This window comes from Bos indicus x Bos taurus, chromosome 11 (assembly GCF_003369695.1).
Source record: "Bos indicus x Bos taurus breed Angus x Brahman F1 hybrid chromosome 11, Bos_hybrid_MaternalHap_v2.0, whole genome shotgun sequence".
NCBI lineage: Eukaryota > Metazoa > Chordata > Mammalia > Artiodactyla > Bovidae > Bos > Bos indicus x Bos taurus.
In genome coordinates, this window is record NC_040086.1 from 100,235,812 (window position 1) to 100,250,883 (window position 15,072).

Below are 15,072 nucleotides of genomic sequence, written 5' to 3' on the forward strand. Positions count from 1 at the left end.
GGTGGGAGCACTGCAGGAGGGGTTAACAGGAGCAAACATGGATCCAATGCTTCCTGTGTGCCAGGCTCTGCTCTGAGCGAGGCTGCTCTGGTTTTGCAGTTGCTGCAACCGAAAAAAAAAAATACAGAAGTCTGGATTCCAGAGCAGACCAACTGAGTGGAGATGTCTGCAGTGGGCCAGGTGTCTGGGTTTTTAGCTGCTTCTAGGGGATTGGTGTGATGGGCCACACACTCTGGGTGAATTGGAAGGGACAGGACAAAGCCAGAATCTACAAGACCCCATGATTCCAATTTTTTTCATCATGTTGTTCAGTGACTCAGTTGTGTCCGACTCTTTGCAGCCCTGTGGACTGCAGCACGCCAGGCTTCCCTGTCCTTCACCATTTCCTAGAACTTGGTCAGACTCATGTCCATTGAATCAGTGATGCCATCCAACCATGTCATCCTCTGTCGTCCCCTTCTCCTCCTGCCTTCAATCTTGCCCAGCATCAGAGTCTTTTCTAATGAATCGGTTCTTGGTATCAGGTGGCCAAAGTATTGGAGCTTCAGCTTCAGCATCAGTCCTTCCAATGAATATTCAGGCTTGATTTCCTTTAGGATGGACTGGTTTGATCTCCTTGCTTATTCAAGGGACTCTCAAGAGTCTTCTCCAACACCACAATTCAGAAGCATCAATTTTTCAACATTCAGCCTTCTTTATGATCCAACTCTCAAATCCATATATGATGACTGGAAAAACCATAGCTTCGACTATATGGACCTTTATTGGCAAAGTGATATCTGTGCTATTTAATACACTGTTTAGGTTTGTCATAGCTTTTCTTCCAAGGAGCAAGCATCTTTTAATTTCATGGCTGCAGTCACCATCTTCAGTGATTTTGGAGCCTAAGAAAATAAAGTCTCTCATTGTTTCCCCATCTATTTGCCATGAAGTGATGGGACCCGATGCCATGATCTTCATTTTTTGGATGTTGAGTTTTAAGCAAGCTTTTTCAGTCTCCTTTTTCACTTTCATCAAGAGGCTTTTTAGCTCCTCTTCGCTTTCTGCCATAAAGGTGCTGTATCTGAGGTTACTGATATTTCTCCCAGCAATCTTGATTCCAGCTTGTGCTTTATCCAGCCCAGCATTTTGCATGATGTACTCTGCATATAAGTTAAATAAGCAGGGTGGCAATATACAGCCTTAACATACTCCCTTCCCAATTTGGACCTAGTTTGTTGTTGCATCGTCTGGTTCTAACTGTTGCTTCTTGACCTGCATACAGGTTTCTCAGGAGGCAAGTAAGGTGGTCTGTTATATCCCAGCTGTTCCACAGTTTGTTGTGATTCACACAAAGGCTTTAGCATAGTCAATGAAGCAGCAGTAGATGTTTTTCTGGAATTTTCTTGCTTTTTCTATGATCCAGCAGATGTTGGCAATTTGATCTCTGTTTCCTCTGCCTTTTCTAAATCCAGCTTGAACATCTGGAAGTTTTCTGTTCATGTGCTGTTGAAGCCTAGCTTGGAGAATTTTGGGCAGTACTTTGCTAGCGTGTGAGATGAGTGCAATTGTGCAGTAGTTTGAACGTTCTTTGACATTGCCTTTCTTTTGGATTGGAGTGAAAACTGACCTTTTCCATTCCTGTGGCCACTGCTGAATTTTCCAAATTTGCTGACACATTGAGTACACCACTTTCACACAACATCTTTCAGGATTTGAAATAGCTCAACTGGAATTCTATCATTCCACTAGCTTTGTTTGTAGAGATGCTTCCTAAGGCCCACTTGACTTCTCATTCCAGAATGTCTGGTTCTAGGTGAGTGATCACACCATCATGGTCATCTGGGTTATTAAGATCTTTTTTGTACAGTTCTTCTGTGTATTCTTGCCACCTCTTCTTAATATCTTCTACTTCTTTTAGGTCCATACTATTTCTGTCCTTTATTAAACCCATCTTTGCATGAAATGTTCCCTTGGTATCTCTAATTTTCCTGAAGAGATCTCTAGTCTTTCCCATTCTATTGTTTTCCTCTATTTCTTCACATTGATCACTTAGAATTTTCCACAGTTTGTTGTGATTCACACAGTCAAAGGCTTTAGCATAGTCAATGAAGCAGCAGTAGATGTTTTTCTGGAATTTTCTTGCTTTTTCTATGATCCAGCAGATGTTGGCAATTTGATCTCTGATTCCTCTGCCTTTTCTAAATACAGCTTGAACATTTGGAAGTTTTCGGATTTCTTATCTCTCCTTGCTATTCTTTAATCATGTACCCATATTTTAAAAGTTGAATGTGTAGCTCCTATATATAGGTATTGTATAGGTACTGCTGCACAAATACATTTACTATGAAATATAGCAAAAATATACACTTAAAAGGTTTACCTAAGAGATAAATGATGCTGCGCTTTCTGCACACTCCCGGGACCGTTGTGCTTACCCTGCTTCGACAGCATGTAGACTATGTAGAACCTGGCCCCTCATCCTTCTGGTAGTCATCCCGACGTCAGGAAGTGGGACAGCGGTGGGGAGGAGGGGCCACTCTGAGAACTTGCGGCTTATTAAAAGGCCAGTGATAAGCCATCATGTTCATTTACCCCCCATCAGTATTCATCTGAGGGGCATTCTGATATGTAATCTCATGGCGCGCCAAGAGAGTCAATTAGCTGTTCAGCCCGTGAAACAGAGCTGTGCATAATTCATTAGAAATTCACTCTCTTCGCCTTCCTCCGACGGGGCTGAGGTCTGTGGGGGGCCTCGACTTCCCCGGATCCAGGAGTCCTGTGTGCCGCCTGCTGTTCTGACAGATGCCCCGTCCCTCAGCGTCCCAGGTGCTGACGGCCACCGCGCCGCTGCCGCCCTCGGAGGGAGAGCTCTGTCACTCACTCGCGGGGAGCTTGGCAACGCCAGAAAGATTTCTTAGGCACTGTTATTCATATTTAAAGAATGCCCATTTAAAAGTTTTAAAAGGTCACCCTTATAGTTCCCCGAGCATAATAGCCCGTTGTCACTGCACTCCGTGGCACGCGGCCCCCCTCCCTCCTGCCCGGCCTCGCAGGAGCCGCGAGCAGCCGCTTGGTCAGAGAGGCCCAGCTCCTGACCCTGTGCTTGGCCTCGTCTGCCTTGTACCCTCCAGATGGTGGTGTGCAGGGGCCTCTGCGGCTTTAACAGGGGTGGGGCGGTGGGCTTGGGTGCCCCAGCTTTTCTGTTGTCTTCAAGGAGAGAGACTTTAGCTCTGCCCAATAATAACAACACCAACATACAGTGACAATAGCTACTGAGGATTTCGTGCCAAGAGCTGTGATAAATGCCCCACATCCATTCCATTCTCACGGCAGCACTCTGGGTAGCTCTGTTGTGCTCCGTTTTATCGATGAGAAAGCTGAGGGTGAGCAGAGAGAAGTCGCTCGCCAGGGGCGAGCAGCCCAACCACACACGCAAGCCTGGCAGAGCCCAGATGCAGAGCCGCTCTGTGAGGACAGGCCGGCCGGCCCAGGTGACGCCGGGCTCGTTGCTTCTGGCCTGGACTCGTTCAGCTCTTCCCTGTGTGTTTCAGATCCTGTGGACCACGAACCCGCTGTATCTCCACTGCTCCCTCGAAAAGAACGGGGTCCTCCGGATGGCAGCCTCAATGAGGATGAGCGCCTGCTTCCCAAAGACAAGAAGACCAACCTGTTCAGCGCCTTGATCAAGAAGAAGAAGAAAACCGCCCCAACCCCTCCCAAACGCAGCAGCTCCTTCCGGGAGATGGATGGCCCGCCTGAGCGGAAAGCGGCCAGCGAGGAGGAAGGTCGTGAAATCAGCAACGGGGCGCTGGCACCGGCACCCCCGGATGCAGTGGAGTCGGCCAAGTCCCTAAAGCCCAGCGGCGGGGCCGGGGTCCCCAACGGAGCCTTCCGGGAGTCTGGGGGCGCGGGCTTCCGGTCGCCCCACCTGTGGAAAAAGTCCAGCACTCTGACCAGCAGCCGGCTGGCTGCCGGTGAAGAGGAGAGCGGCAGCGGCGCCAGCAAGCGCTTCCTGAGGTCCTGCTCGGCCTCCTGCGTGCCCCACGGCGCCAAGGACACAGAGTGGCGGTCAGTCACCCTGCCTCGGGACCTGCAGTCCACCGGCAGGCAGTTCGACTCGTCCACCTTTGGAGGCCACAAAAGCGAGAAGCCGGCCCTGCCTCGAAAACGGGCAAGTGAGAACAGGTCTGACCAGATGACCAGAGGCACGGTTACCCCGCCGCCCCGGCTGGTGAAGAAAACCGAGGAGGCCGCTGACGAGGTCTTTAAGGATGCGGCTGAGGCCAGCCCAGGCTCCAGCCCACCCAGCCTGACGCCAAAACCAATTCGGAGGCAGGGTGCGGCCGCACCTCCCTCCAGCCCTCCCCACAAGGAGGAGGCCGGCAGGCCCAGTGCCACGGGGATGCCCGCTGAGCCGGCACCCCCCACCAGCCGGGCCGGGCTAGGAGCCTCCGGAGGACCCAGCAAGGCTGCCGCCACTGCTGCAGAGGAGCCCCGGGGGAGGAGGCACAAGCCCACCTCTGAGTCCCCAGGGAGAGACAGGGGGAAGCTGTCCAAGCTCAAACCCGCCCCGCCACCCCCACCACCCACCTCCGCTGGCAAAGCCGGGAAGTCCTCGCAGAGCCCGAGCCAGGAAGCAGCCGGGGAGGCAGGCGCCGGGGCAAAGGTGAAACCTGCAGCTCTGGCTGCGGATGCCGTAAACAGCGACACCGCCAAGTCTGGCCAGCTGGGAGAGGGCGCCAAGAAGCCCGTGCTCCCATCCATGCCAAAGCCGCCGGCATCCACCAAGCCGGCGGGGACCCCGACCAGCCCCGCCCCCACCCCCGCCACCTTGCCGTCAGCACCCTCTGCCCTGGCAGGGGACCAGCCGTCCTCCACCGCCTTCATTCCACTCATATCGACCCGCGTGTCTCTTCGGAAAACCCGGCAGCCTCCTGAACGGATCGCCAGTGGCGCCATCACCAAGGGCATGGTGCTGGATGGCACGGAGGCCCTGTGCCTGGCCATCTCCAAGAACTCAGAGCAGATGGCCAGCCACAGCGCCGTGCTCGAAGCCGGCAAAAACCTCTACACATTCTGCGTGAGCTACGTGGACTCAATCCAGCAAATGAGGAACAAATTCGCCTTCCGCGAGGCCATCAACAAACTGGAGAACAACCTCCGGGAGCTGCAGATCTGCCCAGCAACAGCAGGTGGTGGCCCAGCGGCCACTCAGGACTTCAGCAAACTCCTCAGCTCCGTGAAGGAGATCAGCGACATCGTGCAGAGGTAGCAGGAGCCGGCGGCGCATGAGGGCTCCCTGTGTGTGCCTGGGGCAGCGGGCAGGCGGCCAGCAGGACCCGCACGTGGGGACCTTGGCCTGTAGCTCTGCACTGGGCAGAGCGGCTGCCGCCGTGGAACGCGGCGCCACGACTTTGTCCTACCCGCCGTCCTCCTGCGCTCGCCTCCCCCCTCCTCCTGGCCCCCGGAGCCTCATCCAAGTTCTGTCTGTGGAGTTCCCACTCTGTGGACCGCCGTGGGCATCCCAGCCTCCTCCCTGCACGTGGGGCTTCAAAACTGAGCCCTTGGGGCCAGGCGGGAAGGTCGATGAGCATTTCCTTTCCATCTTCCTCCCTGGAGGACCTCCACTGGCTCTGCCTTCGCCCCCTTTGTCCCAAGGAAGGAGCACTCTGAACGGGAGCTAAGTCAGCAGAGCTTGGGGACTGTCCCCTCCACTCACCCCAGGCAGCGAGTGTACACTCCCCTCGCTCGGGCCGCCTGCTGAGGACCTGTGTCCAGAGCCACGCCCCGGGAAGCGGGGCCCAGGGGTCACCCCACCCCCCCTCCTTGCACCATCCCCCCATGTGAAGGACAGCTCTTGACTAGGGGCTGAGACAGGCCAGGGCGCCGCCATCAGCCAGCTTCTGGGTCCCGGTCTGGGGGGGAAGCCAAGGAGTCCGCGATGGGGAGAGTTTCCTTGTCGTCCTCTCCAGGTCCTCAGGGCCCTGTCACCTGCTCTCCTGTGACGTGCACTGCTAATCCTGGATAGAAAGCTTGAGTCTGGAGGGTAGCAGGGTCACGGGGGAGCACACGGGGGCTCCAGAGGCAGGAGGAGGTGGTGAGCTTGGGGGCGCAGCCAGGCCCAGGATGGCCCAGAGCAGGGCCTGGCAGGTCGGCAGTGAGCACAGTTACCTTCCTTCCGAATTCCCGGGGTCCCTGATAAGGTGCTTGGTCTTTACTTCCACTTGCTCTCTTTCCATTCCATTGTGCTCCTCTAAGGCAAAGTAGATTCTTGCAGAGCTCTTTCCCTGGTGACGAGCCAGTCTTCAGCTTTCCAGAGTTCTTGAAGCATTTCCAAACTGCCCTCAGCACAGCTGCCTCTCCAGAGAGAAGGACCTGCCATCGGGCGCCCAGCAAGCATGCAGGAGGGAAAGGACTGGGGCACCAAAGCCCCGCCCAGCGTGGGCCATGCCCCGATGGGCACATAGCTTATTTAATTACCATGAGCACGCTTAACCTAATGTTCCAGTGGGAGTCATCAGGGATGAAGAGAATCAGACAAAGGAAACCCCAGGAAGTGTCTGAGAGAGCAGTCCTCAGCATCATCTCCTCGGGCTGCCCAGGACTAGGCTCGGGGGTAGGAGCCCGTGTGCCCTTGACCTGGAGCAGCTACTGAAGAGTGGGCTGGCACCTGCCTGGGCCTTGCTCAGGAGAACCGGTGGAGAAACCAGGAGGAGACCGCCTCCCACCCGCTCCCCAGGCCACCCTGTGCCCATGACCTCACTCTGGCCCCGTTTGTACACTAATCACCTGAGTTTGTCTTTTATTTCTCTGATAGAGATGGTTTCCTCTGGGTTGTTTTATGCTGTTTTCACAGCGCCTCACCTCTTTGCTCCCCCCGGGCTGCTGTGCTGTGCAGGCCGAGGGGGGAGGGTGCCCCAACACCGCCAGTGGCCTTGCAGACGAAGCGGAACGAAACCCACCAGGTCCCCTCCACTGCCCGTTTCTGAGGTACTTGTCTCTTCCCGTTCACACGATGTGCCACTATATTTTGCATTTATACTTTGATATTACACTCTTTTATAGACTCGCCCTTTTATAAATGACTGTAAATAGTTTCCCACTGTCCTCCCTTCTGGAATGCCTATGGTGTCTTTTTTTTTTTTTTTTGGTCCAGTACATTTTGTTTCTGTATATGACTCTGTGTTTTTTTGAATCCACGTCTCCCCTCCGTAGTATTTTTTAAATAAATGTTTACAACACCAGACCTTGGGCGAATTGCTGTGGTCCGTAATTCTTCCCTGTCATCCTCAGAGTCCCGGCGCACGCGTGGGCCGGGAGGGAGCCAGGCTTTCCCGAAGTGGCCGGGGGCCACGCCGTGTCGGGTCTCACATGACAGAACAGGAGTGTGGCAGAACCCCGCACCAGCCGTGTCACCAGCCAGCCCTCACGTCGGCCCCTCTGCACCCTCGAGCCCTGCTCGCCAGCGGCCTGGCTCATCGGCAGCACCGAGAATGGGCCGTGCTCCCACGCAGGCCACGGCCATCTGGCGAGGAAAAGCCTGGGTGGTGCCGGCTAATGGGTGTGTCACTGGCTGGAAACTCATCCAACCACGCTTGGAATTGGGGCGCATTTCAGATGTGTGTTAGGTTTCACTGAAGATTTTCTTAGAATTACAGCTCACAGGGGATTGCTTTTAGCTACTCTACGAATGCACCACCGTGGGAAACCCCACACCTTTTTCAGAATTAACGAGGGAAGTTCTGTGACCATCTTCATTTCATGGGTGAGAAAGCCAGGTTCCGACATGTGCAGCAGCCAGCCCGAGGTCACACAGCACATGCCTGCTTAATGCCTACTGCGCCGGACTCATCTGTCGACACTCCAGGTGGGCTCCAGGGCCAGGCTCGCCTCCCCTCCTCCATCGTGAAAGAGGGGAGGCGAGAGCTACAGCTCGCCCAGCCCTGTCGGCATCAGGGGTGTTTTATAGACGGCGCTCCTCAGCTGAGCGCTCTGGGGGGCCCATGTCGACGTGTTGTCTTCGTACAGAAGATGTTAGGTGGGAGAAGACTGCCCAACCATGGTGTCCCCTGTCTTTGGTGCCAGCCTTCCTCCGTGGTCGCCCCCCCATCTCGGGCCAGGGCCCCGGCTCCCTGCCTGGACGGTGAAAGCCCCCTGCCTGGGTCCGGGTCTCCCCTGGCGTGTGTCTTGCAGCATCTTTGGCACCGGGGCACTGTTTGGACGAGTTGATGCCTCACTACAGCTGCTGCCTGATGGTCTGCTATTGCTCCCACCCCCAACCTCTTTTTTTCCTGGACATTTTTATTAATATTTCAAACATGCAAGAAAATATCGGCAAATATTCCCCATCCATTTTAAGAGCTAAATACCTGGAGATCTGCACACCAAGATGGAGCGTTTTGTGTGTGTGTCTTGAATGCGTAACATGAGAGAATGCATCAGCTCCCAGGTGCCTGGGCCAGAGCACAGCATGGCCACACCGGGTGCAGCCGGCCAGGCCGCCAGGGAGCGCAATCGCCCTGCTTCCAAAGCAGGTGTTTTCCGAAGAGCCTCACCCTCACTAATCTGGAGAGTAATCTCCTTCAAGGATTGGGGGGGTGCTATGTGGGGATGGCACGAGAGACCCCCAAACCTTTACAGAGCTGGGGGGTCGAGAGGTGTGGGGAGGTTAAAGAGGAAGGTTAGCCAAACTCAGTGGGAGTGGATTTAACAGATCAGCGCCCATAGCAGTTTGATTGTTCTGATTTTCAGGTTTATTGAACTCGAATGTACAAGCAACTGGAGAGGACAGCTTTGTTGTTGATTTCTGTTTAATGATGAAAGCCTAATGACAGGTTATCCACTGTTTGAAGGCCCTCCCCTCTCCCCCTCCCCGCTTTATCTCGGATTTCTCCATCGAGGTTAACCTAAGCCTAGTAAATTAAAAGCCACCGGTGCATACCCACAGCGCGCGTGAACACGTGCGGGAGCATTTCCCCCTCGGTGACCTCCAGGCTCTCAGTTCTCACCGTTGGTGACTGCGGGGGTAGTCCTTCAGTCCCGAGTAGAAGGCCCGAGCGCGTGTGGGCCAGGGCACCTTGCTGCAGGGCGTCCCTCTGCCCTTGGTCTGTTGTTTCCCCCATGTGTCATGAGCACATTCTCTGGCTTCTCTGTGTGCGGAAGTGAGCTACGGCTGGAGTACTTACTCCAGGACGCTGCCTCGCCTCTCCCCGTATCAGAGTGGAGGTGAGCACGTGCCAGGGTGAGAGCCCAGGCTAGGACCCCGCCTGCCTCCTCTGGCCACCCCGTGTTGTACGGCCTCTGCAGCGGGGCTGTCCTTGACTGGTTTCGTGAGCTTTCCCTCTGTGGCTTCAGGGCCGAGTGTTTGCTTCTTTTGCCCACAAAGACCGCCCCCCCCCGCCGCCCCCCCCGCATCAGCCTGCCACATTTGCAGCAGCCCTCCCGGCTCCTCCCTCCCTCGCCAGTGGCAGAGGCCAAAGGGTACACCGTGCCTCCCAGACTCAGCGTCACTGCCGGCCCCGTCACTGCGGCCCTGAGCCCAGGACGCATGGTCCAAGCAGCTCGCCTCAGCATAAGGCGAAGCTCCGACTCCTGCATCCCCGTCCCACCCCACCATCCCATTTCTGCTCCCCAGTCAGCCCGCCTCTTTTTATGGCTCAGATCTGTCACCCCTTAATGAAGTGACTTTCCAGGCTGTCGAGGATTGAGAACTGCTACCGGGGAACCTAAGTCTCTAATAGAACGGGAAAAACACTGTGAAATGCTCTGAGGTGCCAAGCTGGGCCCAGGCCCAGTGTGGTTCTAAAAAGGCTAATAAGAATCTACCAATTAATTGTGACAGCTCAATGGAGAATTATTCAATTGTGAACAGGGGCAAGCCGTGGCTCCCAAGGGAGGAGAGGTGTTGCCATGGCAACATCGATACAGGTTCTGGTCCTGGCAGTTAAAGCCAGCCGGGGAGTGAAGGGCATCAGACTGCCGAAGCTGACTAGGGTCGGAACGCAGGACTCACCAAAGCCACGTTTGAAGGAGATGCTCCGCCTCGCCCCAGGGCTGCCCAGCGCGGGCTTCCCTCGGGGGCAGAGCAGTTGCTTTCAGAATTCTCCTCGCTTGGAGAAAACCAGGGCAAGAGCTGTCTAGCGCAAAAGGAAAAATGCACCACCCCGTGTGTCTTTCCCTGTACCTCTGACCACAGGTATTTCACCAACTGCCAATTAAGGGGATGCCGGGAGAGGTGTGGGGTACAGGAGACATGATTTCCATCTCCCCGAAGTCAAGGCAACTCACAATTCAGGAAGCAAAGTTCCCAGGGCACAGAGCACCTGCAGGCAAGAGTTAGGCGGGCTTCCCATCAGTTTGCAGTCGCTACAACTTTTATTTCAAAAGACAACAACACATTCACATTCTGAACACTGGACACTCAACCTTGCTGCAGCAAAAAAAAGAAATGTATTCCTTCCTCATTCACCTCCCACGAGACTTCTCAGCTTGGCAAACGTACCACCGATGAGGACAGTTGTCAGAAGGGCTGGGCAGTGGGTTCCGGGTGGCATCGCAACACCGCAGCAAGGTTTTCTTGCCAGAGGGATGTTGTCTTAATGGGATGGAGAACAAGAATTTTTTTTCCATTGTTAACTTTCAGAACCACAGTCTGTACCCAGTGGAATGTGCTCGCTCACAGTCGCACTTCAGATGTCAACCCCTGACGTCCTGGTGGAGACTGTCAAAACTTCAGTTATCCTACAGAATCACTCAGGCCACCTACCTTTAAGCCAGGGCCAGCACAACCAGCTCTGCCTGTTCAGATTTGTGGTCCAAGGTCATCCTCGGCTCCAGGCCCCCGGAGGAGGGGGCTGAAACACAGCAGTCTGCCACGGGGCTGTGCCAGATGTGGTATCTCTTGTTACCTTGCCTTTCTGGTCTTTTGAGCTCCTTTTTGACACCATCCAGGGTTTTTTTGCTTCAGCAAAGTTGGAAATCAAAAGTAAGCACCCACCTAACCAATCCTGCTGCTTTTATAATTCCTATTGTCGTCCTTTATAAGAACACCCCACACCTTCTCAGTATCTTGGTTTTTGAGGCCAGAGGAGAAGAGGGGTCAGGTGGAGGGGGCCCTTCCCAGGATGCTGGCCCCTTCACCCCCGGCCAAAACGGAAGCTGAAGCCCCCTTTCTTCCTGCTGTAGCCATTGAGCTCCTCAGCCAGGGTTCCCAACAGGCCCCCCACCTTCTCGGCCTCCCCCAGGAGGAGGCCAGTGGCCTCGCTGCCATCGTCCTGCCTCCCGAGACGCAGCTGGAAGCCAGCACGCGCCTTGCCTGATGCCCGCAGCTCCTTGGCCGTGACGAGCAGGGCGTGTGGGTACGGGGCTCTCGGCCACCCAGGGGAGCCCCACGGAAAGGGGCGTCCCCCCGCCGGGTCCATCCAGCTCATTTCACGTCCGGTGCCCCCTACGGCATCCACAGGCTCCTCTGTGTCCAGCACCGGGAAGCAGGCACCCAGGGGCAGGAACAGGAGGTAGGGCAGGGAGTAAGGGCTCCGCATCTGGTCCAGAGGAGAGAGAGGAGGGGGTTACGGGCTGCACCCTGAGGCCACGCACAGCCATGCGCGTGCTTCCCGGGAACCCGGGCCGCCGTCAAAGGCGTGATCTGGCGGCTTGGTTGAGCCCAGCCTGCAAGCAGCGAGAGGAAGTGTCACCACGTTGCGGGAACCAGGCCTTTATTTTCTTAGCAGGTTCAGGAGCCAGCCACACCAATTAGGCTGATTCTCCCTCTCTTGCAATCTTTTGATGGCTTTGGCAGCTTAGCACACTAATACCACTGCCACTGGGACGGCTTACAGGCGGCCCCGGGAGAGCTGAGCAAATTTGGGCTCGTCCTTCCCTTATTACAATTATTGACTCCTGGGCCATATCATCTCAGAGCCATAGGGTAGAGTTAATAGCAGCTACCCCTCTTCGTTTTCAACTCGATAATAAATGGGTCTGGTTAAGCTGTTTAGCGGGGATGCTCTGCTCATGTCTCTGCGACGTGGAAGCCAGTCTCTCCCGAAAGCAGGAACCAGATCTGACGGCCGGGCCTAACTCAGACGTCCTCCCAGAGAGGAGCGCTTGCCAGTGCCCGCTGAGCACCAACTGTGTACCTGAGTGACAGTGATAGTTGCTCAGTCGTGTCCGACTCTTTGTGACCCCATGGACTGTGTAGCCCGCCTGGCTCCTCTGTCCGAGGACTTCTCCAGGCAAGAATACTGGAGTGGGTTGCCATTTCCTTCTCCAACTGTGTAATCTGGCTGCAAGGTAAACCTTTGCCTGCATGGTTGCACTTTATCTTCACAGTAAACCTAACTTGAAGCCCTGTTATTCGAACATTTTTATTTACAGGCAAGAGAACCATCAGAAAAGCTAAGAGACTGTGCTCAGGCCCCACAGCTAGAAAGTAGAGGCTCTAGGATTCCCAATTCTAATGGCCAGGGGGCTTCTTGGACTGTGGGCCATCCCCACCTGATACTGTCCTTGAGGGCCTCCCTTATTCCCTTCTACAGAGGAGGCAGGATCCGCAAACGGGTGACGGGCCCAAGATCTCAGTTCTGTAAGTGACAAAGCTAAGATGCAAGCCCAGGTCTAACTGGGCTGGACGTGGGAATGGCTCCTCTACCCCCTGCATGGTGGTCCGTGGGGGATGAGAAACAGAAACAGAGCTTCCCCTCAGTGCCCCTGCCTTGGCAGTAACTGCTCGTTCCCTCGCAAAGGAAGCCTCTTTGGTAACGACCATGGTGGGTGGGAGCTGGCTGGTCCTCTGAGGAGGAGAGCTGAGGCTGGAATAGAGGGAACGGGTTCTGGAGAAGACAGCCCAGGCCTCCCAGAGCTCTTTCCAGAACTGGCTCCCTTGAAGACATTTCAAAGTGTACTCAGCCCAAAAAGCTTAAAAAAAAAAAAAATCTTAGAGCATGTCCTCCCTCCTCTTCCTGAATCCAGCCCTCCTACGCCTCTCTCATCTCCTGAGGCTGGAGCAACCTCTTACCTGCCTCAGGGAAGCCTCTCCATCAGCATCTGGGTGGGGTGGGGGCTTTTCTCAAGGGCTTTCCTCCCCACAGAAAGCGAGGCAGACAGCTTTGAGACCAGGTGGGAGTCCAGCCGGTGGATGAGTCTACCTGGGAATGGCCTCTGGGTCTCAAAAGGGGGGGTGGGGTGCCGTCTCTCCTTCCTTTTGGGGGGACCCGTGGACCCCTTCAGGAATCCAATGGGAGCTTGGAACACTCCACACCAAAAACTGGACCCCAGCACAAGTTGGGGTTCAGGCCCCAACATCCAGGACTTGGCAGGAGAAGACAGAAGGAGGCCCAGTGCCGAGCCCTGGAGGGCGCCCGTGGCCAATCTCTGCCTGCTCTAGGCAGCAAGATGAGGTGCGGGTCTCCACCCCTCAGGGCCTTCCCAGCCCTGTGGGTCCCCAGGATTCCCACCGCCTGTGCCCAGCTCCCAACCTGCAGGAGGCCTGAGCGCGATTCCTGCCGGGGATGGAGCGGCCATACTCACGGTGCTGCGGGTCTGCTCCCAGCTGGGCGGCTGGACCTGGGCCAGGCTGGGCAGAGCTGCTCTGGGTTCTTGTCCAGGAGGTGCGGCTCCCGGGTGCTCCCTGCTTTATATAGTGACCCCCCCAGGGGGCCCGTGCCCTGGGCACTCCTGATTGCTGCGCATTCCTGACCCTGGGATTCCATTGGGGACCTGGTAGTGAAGGATGGGACTGCGCGGACCACGTTGATAAAAGACCCAACACAAACAGGATGTGATCTGACAGGAGGCCGGACAGGGCCGCCTTTTGCGCAAAGGCAGCCTTGCTTGGAGGAGCCAGGGCGCCTCGTTCATTGTGAGTCACAGGCGTGGCCCTGGGGTCCCACCCGGCCCGGAGGAACCCTAACGGCCCTGCCTTTGTCAGATCTGCTTGCCGGGCCAGCACCTCCACCCCGAGGAGACTCGGGAGGCCAGACGGCTTGGAGCCCGCCCCGGCCTGTTGCACGGGCGAGGTGAGGAGCTGTGTTCAGTGCCACAGGTCACCTGCTCTGGAGCCTTACGAGGGGCATCAGTGCCAAGAGGCTGACCTAGGCAGCAGGAGAGAGCGTAGAGGGGGGCGAGACCAGCCCTTCTCTCAAGTCCACACCCCATAAAACACTGGAGAGTGTGCCTTTTTGCAGGGAGGCTCAGTCCCACCAGGCCCTACTGCCCGGCTCGGTGGGCCCCACTGAGCCAGCCTCACTTGGGGAAGGACGGACGGACCCGCGAGTGTGCTCAAACCTCGTCCGCCTCTCTGCCGCAGGCCATGGAGACGAGGCTGTGAGCCTGGTGTGGGGCTCGTCGAGGCCTGGGTGAAGGTCACGGTCATGGAGGGCACCGGCGTTCGTCCCTCCCCAGCCGCTCACTCCCTGATAGTTTTCCCCGGGAGCTCAGAGGCCCGGGTGGGGACCTGCACATGTGGTCACCTGCACCACTTCCCCACAGCGGGGTACAGGGCTGGAGGGGGTGCGCCGTGGGTGCACGGGTCCCTGTGGGATCCACTCTGGTCCCTCGGCATCTTGCTCACACCTCAGGGCACTCACCCCACGACTATTCACCACAAAGTCCGGTGCGCCCCTCCGCCTGCCCTGTGTGTGATCGCTGAGTGGCCCTGGGGCCTGCTGGGTACGGGGCGGGGAGGGGGTGGGCTGCGGGCTAAGCCAGGGCACGGGGCCCCTTGGGCAGCATGTTCCCCAAGGCACCAGCCAAAGGGGTATGGCCGGTGCCCAGCATGGGGAATCGCTCTCCTGGGGGCCCCCACTGGCCCGTAGCAGCCCACAGACCCAGGAGCATCCCTCCCCATCCCTTCCCGTCCCTCTCCCTCCCCCGCCCCTCCCCCGTCCACCACCAGTGTCTGGGGAGACCAGGAGGAGGTGCCCAGCACAGCCCCAGCCTCTGTGTCTCACCCAGCCTAGATTTCCCAGAGCGCGCCAGGCGGCGAGGTGAGCAGGGGCTTGGTGAGGCTTCAGCCGCATGGCAGTTGTCTAGGGGTGGCTGTTCAGGCCGGACTGAGGACTGAGCCCAGCGGATTCCGGCTCCAGGGCTCTC

General features: G+C 56.6%; 2 protein-coding genes across 3 annotated transcripts in view; one reads left to right on the forward strand and one right to left on the reverse strand.

Annotated features, from left to right (window-relative positions):
- The window catches only part of ABL1 (ABL proto-oncogene 1, non-receptor tyrosine kinase), a 142,822-nt gene extending 135,589 nt beyond the window's left edge, over nucleotides 1-7,233 (forward strand). For both annotated transcript variants that reach the window (XM_027556583.1, XM_027556584.1), the window contains exon 11: nucleotides 3,534-7,233. In XM_027556583.1, coding sequence (XP_027412384.1) covers nucleotides 3,534-5,254 — 1,721 coding nt within the window. In that variant the 3' untranslated portion in view covers nucleotides 5,255-7,233. The remainder of the gene's footprint in view (nucleotides 1-3,533) is intronic.
- Nucleotides 7,234-10,337: 3,104 nt separating this feature from the next.
- Nucleotides 10,338-13,978, reverse strand: QRFP (pyroglutamylated RFamide peptide). Its single transcript, XM_027556587.1, has one exon. It carries the CDS (start codon nucleotides 11,520-11,522, stop codon nucleotides 11,118-11,120), a length of 405 nt encoding a protein of 134 aa, XP_027412388.1. The 5' UTR covers nucleotides 11,523-13,978; the 3' UTR covers nucleotides 10,338-11,117.
- Nucleotides 13,979-15,072: the final 1,094 nt, after the last annotated feature.